At 37.0% G+C, this 15,055-nt stretch overlaps 1 protein-coding gene across 1 annotated transcript in view; it reads left to right on the top strand.

Annotated features, from left to right (window-relative positions):
• The window catches only part of ADGRV1 (adhesion G protein-coupled receptor V1), a 258,887-nt gene that overhangs the window by 167,016 nt on the left and 76,816 nt on the right, over positions 1-15,055 (top strand). The window contains exons 83-84 of the mRNA XM_066339463.1: positions 4,590-4,706; positions 11,816-11,994. Of these exons, the coding sequence (XP_066195560.1) occupies positions 4,590-4,706; positions 11,816-11,994 (296 nt within the window). The remainder of the gene's footprint in view (positions 1-4,589; positions 4,707-11,815; positions 11,995-15,055) is intronic.

The raw sequence follows: 15,055 nt of genomic DNA, 5'->3' as shown, positions 1-15,055 counted from the left end.
AACAATTCTGTAAATCTGTGACTGTGATCAGAAGGTTTTGCATGGTATATAGGGAGGTAAGAAAACTGCTGGACAAGAATCTTGTGAAGCCTTTGCAACTTTTCACCGTCCAACCCTGACTAAATGTTTTCATGAAGGATAGAATCAGCGTGTCGTCAGTATAGAGAAGGACAATGGAATTGGTGCCTAAGCTGCAAAGACTTTTTGCACAAGGACAAGTTTTCACATGTGTGAACATACCTTTCAGTATGTACAGTTACTGTGAGAAACAAGGTAAATTGATCTAGGCAGATGCTGTATTCATGGAGCTAAACTGCTTTTGCTATCCAGATCAGCTTAGGCATCTCTACAGAGTACTTTGTTGTGCAGTGGCTCAATTAACCCTGGAAAATGGAGCCTAAGGGAGAGAGCTACTGCTTTCCGTATATTCATCATAGTGCAAACCCCAAGGAGGAGGAAATCCTGTGTAACCTGAGAGATTTACAACAGAAATAAAAACAGATATAAGCTGAGGCGGTGCCTGTGTCGCCAGTCTGGCCAGCCCTGGCACCACAGCAACACAGTGGTCTTGGCTTGCCAGGAGTGAAGCGTGGCTGTGGCAGGAGGAACAAAAGGAGGGACTCTCGAGGGGTAGATCCAAACAAGTTTATTGGTGCTCCGGACGTGGAGTCCTCACCTCGGGACACCAGCCTCAGAGAGACCCTGAGGGTCTCTGTGCAGCAACTTTTAACAGGGGGTGTAACACAGGGGAGGGTTCAACCAGGGGCCAATGGGGCACAGTAAGGGTGTGGCTCTTAACACAAAAGACAGGTGAGAGAACCCTCCAGGGAACAATGGGAGGGGGAAGCCTGGATCCAGCCCAATCACTCAACGCCCTCCCTGGAACCTTCTGGATGCAGGGAGAGGCCCCAGAGTGACAGACAGGACCAGGAGGTTATATAACCAATGATTGACATATAACCTAGACTGGGGAAACCATATAGGGAGAAACATGGGCAGTTACAAAGAACAAACCATTACAGAAAACCATATCAAACAAATCATAAACATAAAACATGAATAAAATGCACCACCACAATAAACTGACCATGAAAAACTGCAGGCTGGAAACTAGGAGCAGATGTCAGCTAGTAGAGGAGAGATGTTCAGATACAATCTACCACATGGAAACAGCAGTACAAAAATACTCTTCATACTGGAACGTACAGTTTTGTAAATCATCTCATGTTATTCATTTATAGTTTGGTGTTGATGACTAAGATGGAATATCCTACTAATAATTTCTTTGAAGTAATTGTTGGATAATTGTCTTAAGGTTTTAAAAGAATTGCAGTGTCCTTTTGATTAACTGAGTAAATGACTGTCAGATGGGGAGGGACCGTGTCAAAGAACATTTTGCTGTTATACAGAAGTGCATTTATTTATCGTATTTGATTTTTTAACTATTTTCTTTTTTCACTTTGTCAAAGGAGAGCCTTTTGAATTATATGCTATCACCAAAATTTTCAGTGTGGTATGGAACCATCACAGTCAAATTAATAAAAGTATCAGTCTGCTACTTGAGTGATTTAAGGGAATATCAATTAAATCATTTTGGGTCAAGGCTGATCAAGGCTGACAAGTATGAGGAAGAGTCATTATGCTATCATCTCAGCACAGAACTAAATGTCAGTATACAAAGGTTAAAAAGGGCTATTTAAACCATAAGTTCTCAGTAAAAAGAGCTCTGGCCAACTGGTATTATAATGAGCATATGTTTTAAAGATCCAAGAGGGAACAACTTGTTCCAATAGATGGCACATATTGTTGTTATTAAAGTAAAAGGTTCCTTGTTACAAAAGGTTGCACCCTACAGTTAATAACTAAGTGAGGCACAGAAGACATGAGGCAATTACTCTAAGGAACACTTTATCGGGAAGGTACCTTTGTTGGTTTGCGGGTTTTTTTGTGTTATAAACCAATTTTCGTTTGTATCTTTTGACCAAGATGCAAGATAACAAGTCTGAAAATTTTATATTGTACCTTCTTTTTTTCCCTAAAATACCCTAGGGCCCACTAATTACAGTGAATTCTTAGCAGAGGGAATACTCCTGCCACACTGCAGTCCTGTTCCTTTAAGAAAAGTCAGTTTCTATCAAAGATATGTGTTTTTAGCACATATTTGGACTCTTTACATTGTTTTCATTGGAAAACTGTTGATATAGTGATATACTCCTCTTTTTTAATATGTAAAACCTTATTTTTATTGAAGCATGAGAGAGTGTTAGGAATTATAGTTTCTTTGTTATAAATGCAAAATGCTTTCAAGCCAACATTCAGTCCAAAAAGGGGTTAAAAGTATATTTCCAGGACTCCATCAGTCTGCTTTTGTGTTTGCATCTCCTCTTTGTCTCTATCTCTAGCAGCTTGTCCTTGACATATATAAGGCTTCAGAGAACAAAAGATGGTAAAACCTTTCCACCCAGATGCTTGTTAGTAGAAGCATTTGCTCAAGTTTTAGAGGAATTACTGCTGGTAGTGTTTGAGAGAGCTGCTGCTATGGGGTTGTTTCCACAAACGCTTCTTGTTTATCCCTTATGGATGGCAGCTATTGCAGACATATTTCAGTTGTGTTTAACCCGTTACAGATGGTTGGATTTCTTTCAGCAGTGTCAGAATTTAGTAAAGACCAGTCTTTATTAAACTGTGTGTTAACCTCTTAATAACTGAATGTGGCCATGATTAGATGCCAGTTCCCAGAAGAAGCTGATAAATACCACATTAAATACTTAAAGTGCACTTTTTCCCTTTAGTTATTGAAATACATTTCATAATTGTTTTTAGTCCATTTGTTGCCTGGTTGCTCATCATTGTTCTTCCATTTTGTGGTGAGGTAACATTATCCTGTCTTTATAAGAGTAATTCTATGATAAAGAGACTGTGTAAGGGTTACCCAGTACCATACTTTAAAGCTAAATACCCAGTATTTTGTTGCAAATACAGTGTCCACATTTATCCCAAATCACTTAATTAACTTCCTTACCTATCCCATCTCTTGATTTTGTGTACATAAAATTGGTCTCCACAGCCCATTAATTTCTGTTACTAAAAAGTCAATGGGCTGTTGGTCAAAAAAGTAGTATTTTTTGTCAGAGAAAGAAAGAATTATCCACACACTGGATGAGTAGAACCTTTCTTTGTGTGAACACTTCAAGTCTTTTATGAATTTTGCTTGTAGAGCCATTTCTTCTCTAAAGAAATTTATGGAAGGGGCTTAAGATTTCTGAATTGTGTTTTAACTTAAAATGCTATGTTGAAATAGTCTAGCTACATTTATTTCAGTCAGAGTTGGAATACCTTTGTTCCTTAGACAATGCATTGGCTACTTGTCCAGCCAATGCATAATGCCTTTGACATTTGGTATATCTGTGGAAAAACCCTGAATTGTAACTGCCTTGTGAATGTGAAATCCTGGTATGGTATTAGACAAAGGAATAGTTGCTTCCTCCCTTTTGTCCCGTATTGCTATGTTAGGGGCTAAGGTATTATATCCCTACATGTCTAACAGCCTGAACTCAGTAAATGCCCCTTGAGTTAATTTGTTTACTTGATAAAATATCTGGATTTACTCAAATCTGAAGATAACATCTCTTTTAGTTTTATACAGAAAAATCTCCACCTCCAATTACAAAATCCATGTCTAATGTTGCATGGGAACAATTTTAAACAATAAATAGTAGGTCTGTCTGTAGTCTTATCATATAAGGGTGCAGTGTGTTAAAGGACAGGCTGCTGCCTGAACATTCTCACACCACTTAAGGAGTTACATATGTGCCACCCGATACTGTCACTGCTGGGACCAGGGTCCCTTTACAGAGGGCAGCTCCAGATGGCCCACGGTTGCCTCCCCTGACTCCTTGCCCATACATAACCTCCCTCTTAGGTGTAGTTCCTCATTTTTCAAGTTGGACCCAAGCATTAAAAAGCTCTAGACTTAGGATAAACATGACCTAGCATCAACAAGAATATCAGTGCAATATCAATATTCTTTTCCATTCCAGCCAAAAATATATCTATATGTAAGATAGATATATTGTCAACTCTCTTGTCAACTAAAGCTTCAGCAAATCTGACTGCTAAGCAAGTAAAGCAAAGCAAGCAACATACTAAATCTGAGTAATATAACTAATTTTAAGTTAAATTAAAACTACTACTAAAAACTTAGTTTATTACAGAACATTCTGGGTTGGGAGGGTTCACAAAGATCATTGAGTCCAACTCTTAAGTGAATACAGAGACTGAAGCCACAACCTTGGCATTATTAGCACCATGTTCCAACCAGCTGAGCTAATCTCAGGTCATGCTTAACAACTAACATCTCTCTACAAAGAGATATGAGATGATCTGCAAAAAATTTAAAGCTGGTTTAGGGGTTGACAGTGTTTAAGCATAACTTTTTTTGGGTGAATATTAAATGTCAAAGATATCTTTTCTGAGTCTCTGAAATTGAGTGTATGTGATATTTCCAAACTAATTTTTTCCCCTATTGGTAATATTAAATTAATTTTGTTTAATTCCAATATGCATGTATTCATTTTTTTACCTGGCAGGTTTCATTTCTGGCCTCTGCTTACATGAGTCAGCATATCTCAGAGGAAAGCTGCTTTGCCCTCGCATCTGTTACCCATTACCTTTACCTCTGTCAGTTCAGCTGGATGCTTATTCAGGTTGGTATCTTAGTTCTTTTTATCACTTCCCCAAAACACCTGTAAAAGTAACTGATAGTTAGACTGTATTTCTATTATATTTTAGTGTATATATATATCTGTGTATATCTTTGTATAGAGAAATATAGAGAGCACTGAAATTCAGTGCTACTAGAAGGCCAAAACTTTAGATGGCTTTTATTAAACCTAGAGTGACCCAACTCCAAGGGTAGATATACAAACATTATATAGACTTTTCCACTCATTTCCACTGCAACTATATAAGAATGTCCTTGTTTCCCTTCATCCCAGAACAAGCAAGAATTGTCTCAGAATAAGGAAGACTTAATTTTCTTATTATTAGTAGTTTTTCTGAACATCTCTTACTTGGTCTTTTGAAGCAGTCTCTTACTGGTAAAGTGTAAATCTAAACTACACTGTAATTTGTTGAGACAGTGGCAGTTTAGTCATTAAACTTGAATACCTTCACAAGTTTGCACTAAAATACAGAATATGTGTGTTCATAATTATTGCCAGAATTTTTATAGAATCATGGAAGCATTTAGGTTGGAGAAGCCCTCTTAGGATCATTGAGTCCAACAGTTAACTCAGTACTGCCAAGTCCACAACTAAACCATGGCCCCCTGTCTTTTTCTCCAAGCTGAACACACCCAGCTCCCTCAGCCATTCCTCATTAGACTAGTACTCCAGACTACTCACTGCTCTGTTGCTCATTTGATATAGATAGAACAGTAAATGGAGGAAAAAACAATTGAGCTAATATGGAACACCATGAACAATCAAATTAGTTATGGAAAATTACCAGTTGCAAGTTAATCAAAATAACAAACTGGGGGGTTATTTAAAAAAATACATTAATATGCCCTCATCTAGAAATTTATATTTAGCACCAGTATGTGAATTAAGCAATTTATTTGTCTGATATTTTAAGAGTATTTGTCTCCAGCTTTGTATATGCAGCTTTGTATATGCAGCTTCAGATCTAACCATACAAATCCTCCAACATGCAGGCTGTGAGACCAAACCAAGAATTGAAAATTAGGCTGGATCTAAATGCAACTTACTCTCCCAGTAACATTCATGTGATATGTGACATTTTCTTGGGATATTCAGGCTCATATTGGTTGAGAACCCTAGTGGCTCTCCAACAGCTCAGCTGTGCTCATTGGCCTTAGCAACCTACCTTTAAATCGCCTCAATACAGAAATTTGTTTGCTTGGCAAATGATGTTCTTGTAGGTTCGCTACTCTAAATTATTTTGTAAACTGTAAATTATATTCTTTACACTTGTTCATTCACTTTATTCCAAAATTGCTTCAGAATTCTTCACCATTTGCTAATTTGGACAAAGTAACATTTTAAAGTTTCTTTTTTACTGAGATGTCTCAAGCTTTGGCAACTCAGTGTTTGATAGTATTTCAGCGTCCCATTCTGTGTTTTACATTGAATTAAGTTGCAAAAATTACTTATAATAGCAAAAAAATTGTATGGCTGTTAACAGTTAGTCATTTTTATGTCTGTAGTTGAAACCCAGAGTTATTTTTTTAAATGGAATTTGGTCAAATCCTAGGAACTTGCATAATACATTGCATTTAGTGGAATCTCAAGCTTGTGTTAAACATGAAGACTTTCAATTGAAATCTGATGGGGCAAAACTGCTAAAGAGGGAATCCACCAGCCTGCTGATTAATGAGCTGCCAGGAGTAAAACTCGGAATGAAGATGGTTCTCCTTTTTGTAGGTGCAGGTCTTCAGATGAGAATAATTCCTGAATTTGGAAAGACCTAAAAGGAAAGAAACAATCTGACATATAGATCAACCTAGTCCTCACTTTGAGTTTGCTTCTCTTGTCAGGGAATAGGTCTTGAATTTATATATCTCATTATGGAGTGAGTAAAATATATCAGGGCACAGGAACGACTGCTGGGTATGTCTCTGTGCTAGAATTGGTCCCCATGACAACTCTAGAAAAGCTTGTGGATCCAAGGGGAAACCAGACTGATTTGGGAAGTCTGGATACTACTGCTGATTGAACAGCAAACTTAAAAGCGTGGGAAATAAATTATTGTATTTCTCAGTGTAGTATACTTTACACTTTATACTTTGTTTTTGATTTGTAAGACAGAATTAATAATGCATTTATATTTAAATGGGACTTATGCCTGGAAAAGAACAAAAACACAGGAACAGATTCTGTGTCCTTTGTGCAATCACTGCCCTCTGTGAGGCTGAATAGCATAGTGCATATGTTTTATCATTACATCATACAAATCTGCTAGTGACTGCTTTGATCATGGGATACAGAAACAGGTGAATGTCATCATCAAATGCAAGCACCATGCAGGTATGTGAAACTGAAACGTTCATAAAGTCTAGGCTATTTTAAGTGATCAAAAGGTGGTTGAGCAACATTTCAGGCAACAAAACTCTGTAAGAAAACAGATTTATTGGTACAGTCGGACATATACAGATTAATTTCTGGAGTCCAGATCAAAGAACTTAACTTTCTAGACTCTAGGATAACTTCCTTACTTTTTTTTTTTTAAACAATCTTTCCATCTTATGCATAGTGCTAAGTATAATAATTATTGCTTAACATTTTGTCTTATGTCAATGCTCTTTACAAAACCATCTGTCTATAGTTTCATGTTTTAATTTTTGTTCTCTTTTCTGCTTTTATTTGTAGACATATTCAATGTCTGTATTTCTGCTACAAATGTAGCTACTACTCATATATTTAGTGAAATGTAAGAATGAAAAGGATCTCAGAAGTCAAATGACTGGGTCCATTTTCAGCATAAGGATAAAGATTACATCAAATTGTCCTGCTTGTCTGTTTGTTCCCATCTTTTTTTTTATTGTATGGTCTTGCTTCTTTCTTTTTATAGGAAGAATTTGTAAGTCAAGGACAGTTCATAGCATTACCAAGTTTTTTAAAGGATGCAGCTAAGAAAAGGAGTAAGCAAAGTGAAAATGGCTCTTTATGGGCCTGAAATATTTGCCTTGTATGAAAATCTGACATCTAGACTTGTCTTCATTCTGACAAGTGTCCCTTTCTACAACTGAACAGCATAAACCTGTATTTTCAAATGCATTTATCTTAGGAGGACCTGCTAAGAGTGTCTTTCAACATGACAAGGAAAAAACGTTTCTTCTCTTAGTATTTTTTAATGTGTTGCAAAAAGTAAGTTACAGAAGAAAATTAAATGCTGTCTATTCAGATGAAAAAAAAAAATCCCAAACCTGTAGTTTTCAATTCTCAATTGTGAGACAGAGTAAAATTATGGAAAAATATGATTTTTTGTGCTTTCTTGAGCTATTGCTAGAGTGAGTTAAATCACTAGTGAAAGTGTCAGTTCAACAAACATACCAGAATGAAAGTCATGAACTTGCTATCACCCATACCTGAATCTTTCTCCTACATCAACTTAATGGCACTTTAAATTCTCTATAAATATCTCTAAATTTGTGTCAGATTTTTAAGATGTTTACTGATCTTAAACTAAGTTTGATGCTTTTCTTTTTATTTTAAGAATAATTTGTGGACTGCTTAACAGCTTCAAAAAAGTAATTATATGAAAGCATACAATTATTATAAAATGACTTCTCCAGCTATTTGTAAAAAGAAAAAAGAAGAAAAAGAGAAGCTTTCCTACTGAATTGGAGAATACTTTATTTAAAGTATTTTGTAGCTGTTGTTTGCCAGCTATCTACAGATTATCACATGTGGTGGGGCACTAGAACAGTTTGCCCAGAGAACTTGTGGCTACTTTATCCCTGGAAGTGTTCAAGGGCAGTTTGGAAATGAGACTTTGAGCAACTTAGGGTTGTCATTTAGGAATAGTATTCTCCAATTTAGTGCTCCCACTGGATCCATGCACTGCACTCCTACTCCCAAGCCCCCCCCCCCTCCTCTGCCCTGCTTGGGCAAGAAAAAAAGTGAAAGATTCACACAGAAACACCACCACCCAACTGCTCCCTCCACCATGCTACAGTGACCCAGAACAAGTCCCTTCCCAGAAAAGTTTCTTCCCCCAGCCCCCAGCAATGATGGGAGGTGATGTAGGATAACGTCTGGGTCCCAGCCATGGCTACTGCAAAAATTAATCCTGTATCTGTTCACAGGACACTGGTCCAGTGGAAAATGTCCCCTGGACATTTTCAAATAGGACAAGATGGCCCCTCCCAACACAAAAAATTCAAAATTCTGTGATCAACTCTAAAGATAAATTAATGAATAATTTAAAAAAACCCCAAACCCCAAAAAACAACATTGTTCCAAGTTTGGGAATATAATTTCCATTAATTGCCTAATTTTAAACGGAAAAAAATTTCACTGAAATTCACATTGTCTCATTAGAGTGTTATGTGAGGAAACAATTATTTTGCATCCTATATGAGAACAAATCACAACTTGCCCATTTGTTCTTCCACCCGAGGAGCTGGAAAAGGGACTGTACATTTTATTCTTCTGTTGAACTGTTGAATTGTTCCAGCGTGGCAACAGGCAAGGATTTGCTAAAATTAGCTCCTCTATTTTTTAATTGATTGCATTTTGAAGCATCAAAAGGAGTTGAAGATAAGAACTAGTAATTATCAAAATACAAATGTGACTGTGCAGAAAATGTAAATAATCCAACCTCACTTACACCTTTACAGTAACTGTGGTGTTGAGTGTTATGCTGTGATAGATGAGGTGAGATATCTAAATATGGCTAACCAAACACAAAGCAAGGGCATGAGGTATGATTTCATAGAAAGCAGTATGAGTTGAATGTCTGAGAACAATGTTCACCAGGTTGTCAGAATTAGTAGCAACAGTCCCTGAGTGTAATGGCATATATAGTTCAAGGATTTTGCTGTCTGGAAGTGCTTGCAGTGAAGCACAGCCTAGCCAGGATTACAAGGGCATGTAATTGAAGTGTGTATTGAAATAAAGTGACAAACAGAATCTTGAATGAGTTTTCAATCCCATATAAAAGTGAACAGAACAACCAAATCCTTCTACAAGCTGTGGATTTTGTCCAAATACCATTTTCATCTGTTTAATATTTTCTTCCTATGCATGTCCAGCAGTGGAATGAATAGTTTTTCTGTACTCTTTCAACCTGCACGTGATCTTTAAAGGAAAATAAACTTTGCTTTTGTTCATATAGCGCCAATTACCAGATGAAAACCAAAGAAGACATTATAGTTACTATATAATTAATATAATTATATACTCTGGACACAGCTATGAAATCTCATTCTCTAAAAAAAACATTTAAAACATGTGCTAACCTTTTTTAAGCAAGTTGTTAGCATGCAATATGCTTTATTACCAATGAGAGAAAGTATTGCATATTCATGATATATAAATCACAGAATAAAATCTGAAATGATTGTTAGCTAATGATACCTACATAAGGAGTCCGGAAACAACTAATTGAGTACTTGAATGTGAAAATTAAGTGTTCCTGAAAAAAGGGGCAGACAAGCCCTTGGCTGAGGGAAATGTGAAAAATTTTCATCAATAAAATAATCACATTGCATTGTCTTGTCACAGTATATGAATTTTTACTTATGCTTACATTAGATGGCTGAAAATGAAGCATGTAAATCAACATTATTATATGCAACCCTTGTGTAGACCATGGAGAGAGACAGTTATGCTTGAGTTAGGGTTAATGAGTGCCTGAAGGTGCCTGTCCTGTCTCTGTTGACTGACATGACATGCTTAAAGGCACAAGCTTGGATTAGATACCTTTTATGCAGAAAAAGACAATTAATCCCTCATTCACCCATATAAAAGGCCAGAAATAATAGTACAGCATGAGGACCTCTAGGTGGTATAGCATTTTTGAAGTGGAGAAAGTGAAGAAAAAATTTTCAAAAAAAATTTTTATTATGGATAGCTTAGGTGTCTATTAGACAGTAGTGTGTAAATGTGCATTAAAAATGCTCACACATGACAGTGGTTCTAATATGAACATCTTGAGGAAATTCAAATATCCAAGCAATACACTAAGAATTCTATTTTACTTGAAGGATTTCCTTCCTTATACTACCAGTTCTTTCAAGAGGTTTCAGCTATTCCACTATTTTGATTCACATATGGCTTTAAACCAAATTATGCTGTTTGATGATGAGTTGATCATAAGAAAACACAGACTGTTTTAGAGATGCCTGTGAATTTACATTTATTTATTTGCAGTTTTTTCTCAAAGTCTTACACATATATTGCACAGTATATTATACACTGAAGTTTTAGGGGTATTTTGAGACTGTGCAACACCCTACCTCAAACAGCTAGGGTGGGTTGCCCAGGAGCGTGGTCAGTTTGGTTTTGATTACTTAAGGGCACATTCCACAAACTCTCTGGGCATCTTGGCCAATGTTTGACCTCTCCCACAGTAAGAAACCTCTTTCTTGTATGCAGATGGAGCTTCTTGTATGTTCATTTGGGTCTGTTGCCTCTTGGCCCACCACTGGGCATCACTGAGAGTCTGTCTCCTTCTTCCTCACTGCCTCCTATCAGATGTTTATACATATGGATGTAATCCCCCTGAGCATAAGCTCTCTCAGCCTCCCTTCATGGGAGAATTTTCTATCCTTCGGTCGTCTTTATGAGCCATTGCTGGACTTGCTTTATGTCCGTCTTGTACTGCTGAGCCCAGAACAGGATCACAGAATCACCAAAGGAGCTTAGTGTGTTTCCTACAGGATACATACAGCTGAACAATTACATAAAAAAATTTAAATACACATCAGATTTAGAAATACTATATGGCAGTCTGCTATGTGAAGGTATCAATATCTAGAGAAAAAGGTGACTTTTGCACCAAAAATATATTTTTACATCACAAAAATAATGTTCTTTACTAAACAGTGAGTCTCTTCCTCTATGTTAGTTTAATTCAAAATCGTTATATAAATAAGCATATTGTTTTTATAATGTCTTTTCATTACTTAAGGAAAAAGTGAGGACAAAGTGGTTTTGTTGAATGGTGTCTATACATACACATGTACTGGGGAAGAAATATGCTCCATTGTGACTTTCAGAGTGATTCGATTTTTGGCATAGTTTATCACCAGCAAGTCTACTGATTGTTTTTATGCATTATTCTTCAGGCTGTTAATTTCTGGTATGTCCTTGTGATGAACGATGAACACACAGAAAGGCGCTATCTGCTTTACTTCCTTTTGAGTTGGGGGCTTCCAGCTTTTGTTGTTATCCTTCTCCTAATTATCCTGAGAGGAATCTACCATCACAGCACAACACAGATTTATGGCCTTGTCTACAGTGATCTGTAAGTGTTTCCTTAAAAAAGCATGAACGAGGCATTGTACTCTCTATTTTGATTTGTGCTTAATTTTCTTCCATGTAGAGAAGCAGGTATGTCCACAGTCAGGTGAAAAACTGGACAAGGGACTCCTCATTTGGTGGAGATGAGGCAAATGAGTCATCCATATGCAGTACAGCACTTTATATACAGTTGGACTTTGCTCCAGTTCCTCCTTCTGGCAGAGCTGGCTCAAGCATGTCTGCTTAGTGACTAAATTTTATTTTTTTCTGAGAACATGCAATTCCAGGCTAAAGGACAGAAATGGCTTCTGCTGCAGAATGAGGAAGAGTACATGGTTTCTTCCATTTAAACTCTGTGATAAAAAACCTCAACACCAAATCAAGCCTTGACTTCCCCATCTCTTATGTTATTAAATATATTCTTTGCTTAAAAAGTATTATTACATTGTCATGTCAGGTACTCTTATTTCTTTTTATTTTTCTCTTGTAATAATGAATATGTTATATTCCAAATTGCTCCAAATTTGAGAATTGCTGTATTGTTGACAATTATCACAGCCCTTTCAAAGCCATATGTAAGCATAGAAAAAGCACAGTTTTCTATTAATATATTATTAAAACAGTATATCTTTAAAGAACCAGATGCATTAAAATGGAGATACATAGATAAATATTTTTTCTCTTTCCTACTTTTTTTTTTTTTTTTCCTCTGGCTCCTTTTCTGGCAAACTTAATCTGTGATGATAGTTCTTCTAGCATATGAGGATAACATACTTACTGATTTTGTATGACAATTACATGCTTCATGTGCAGAAAAGACTAAACACACATCTTTGTTTTAAAACAAAATTCTTTTTATGAAGATCTCATATGAGGTTGCTTTCAGGGTAGACCCACAGCAGAATATTCATCTGTCTTCAATAAAAGAGGAAGATACAGTGTGCATCATTCCATTATAAGAGAATATAATTTAGTGTTGTGGGTTTTTTTCACACAAAAGGAATTCATTTGAGAAGTAAGTACTTGAATTTCATACTAATGTTAAAGTATATGCAAGTATATGCACACACACACGCGCACGTGGCCTTGTAAATATTATTTGTGTATATCTGTGTGTGAATCTGTACTGTGCATGGTAAGCAGGGATGGCTGATTTTGATGTAAATGAGTTACACTGGGTACCAGAAGTTCTGTGACCATGTTGGCTGAAGTTTAGTCCCACATTGATAGACACCAACTCAACTCAGAAATATAACTGAGGCCCTCAAAACAGACCATTGCTGATGTTCATGTTGTATCAGGGAATGCTCCATAGCTGTATACCATGCCATGCACATCAACATTTCTTCACAGAACATGTCTTTTTCTTTATGGTAAAATGCTTCTTTGTGCATAGTAAACACAAGGAAAGTATGTAGCATAATCAAGTTCTCCAACTGCAGCCAAACTGTTGATGATATCATTATGTAGTGAACCAGTTTTCCAGTTGTTTCTTTTGATGTCTATGTCTCGTTCTTGGAAAAACAAGGGAAAATGCATTCTGATAAAATTATTAAGTAGAGGAAAATCACTCAGTCCAACCCATTGCCTAAATTATATAAAAAACTTTTCCAGCATTCTATTACAATGGGAAAATGCCAGAAATCATCCCAAGCTTAGTGAATGTGCATCTTATTCCATCTCAATCAATGTGGACACTGTAAGAGATACCTGCAAGAATTTTCAAAAATAGTATCAATGCTAATTCCTGATTTGAAGAGTGCTGTAAGGCTTGTTCTTATTTATACAAGAGGACTTTGAAAGACAGAATGTAGAAAAGGGGACAGATTGAACTACAGCACTTGGTTTGTTTTCTCCAAACAAGAATACTGTAGTGGAAAAAGTGACAAGGAGATTTCCAAATTCATTGCATACTGACTTCAGAATCAGCCTCAGAAATGGTTTGAGAACAATAGTGTGCTGGTAAGAAAGAACTCCACACATGTGAGAGCTGGAAAACTGGTTAAAGTAATAAAAGTAGTGCAGCCTGTTACCCTAACTCTCTCCTAAGTGATCTCTCCTTCAGGCAACCCATTTTTGCATTACTGTGGTGTCTGACCAATTGTTTTGTTCTTAACCAGTATGCCAGGGGCACAATTAATAACCAAGAGCATAGCTATGTTTAAAGAAGTTCATTTTATACTTGCACTGAAGAAAACCTTAGTTCAGCTGTGTTGGTTTTTATGCGTCAAATAAAGTATTAGGATAGAATTTCACTCCAGATGTGACAAATTCTACTCAAAAATGCCTCTATTTTATACTGTGACTCCCATATCACAATATAAACCAGTAGTACACTGCTGATTACTTTAATAATTAGTAGTGTTTATATATGCTATGAACAGTTCTCTCTTTGGCATTGTGTTGTTTTGTGGTTTTTTGGGTTTTTTTTTATTTTATTTTTTTTAATATGGGTAAATTTGTCTGTATAAATGCCACCAAGCAGCATTTTTTTTTTTTTTTTTTATGGTTGGAGTTCAATGATAAGTGAAAGACCTAAGTGAAGATAGAAGGGGTTTTTCACTCCTCCTGTCCTGGTTTGGCATAAATTAGGGGAGAACCTCTAAAAGGAGTCCCCTAAAAACCTCCATCTCCCCTTCCCCCCGCCCAGCCCTGGGTTCGGGAAGAAAAATGCCTTGGAGGAAAAGTGGAAAAAAACGATTTATTGACAATTGAAAAAAACCACTCCCCAACACCAAGGAAAAAAGGCAAGTTACTGTGGGGGAGGGCGCAGAGCTTCTTCCGCAGGCCCCGGAGATTCTCTGACTTCTCAGGTCGGGTCAGGTCCGGAGCCGGTCCAAAATCTTCGGGCGGTGGGGGGACGAGGGAAAAGAAAAGGAAGGAGAGGGAAAAAAAAAAAAAAACAAACAGAAGCGGCGAAAAGCAGCAGGCAGGAGCAGGCAGCAGAGAGAGAGAGAAGCAGCAGCAGCAGCAGCAGCAGTAGCAGCAGCACGCCAAGCGAGCAGCCGAGACAGAGAGCAAGCAGCAAAAGCGGCAGGCCCCGCCAAAGAGGGAGGGGGGCAGCT

Source organism: Sylvia atricapilla, chromosome Z, assembly GCF_009819655.1.
Source record: "Sylvia atricapilla isolate bSylAtr1 chromosome Z, bSylAtr1.pri, whole genome shotgun sequence".
Taxonomy (NCBI): domain Eukaryota; kingdom Metazoa; phylum Chordata; class Aves; order Passeriformes; family Sylviidae; genus Sylvia; species Sylvia atricapilla.
The sequence above is the reverse complement of the archived record's forward strand: the minus strand, read 5'-3'. Positions and strand labels throughout refer to the sequence as shown.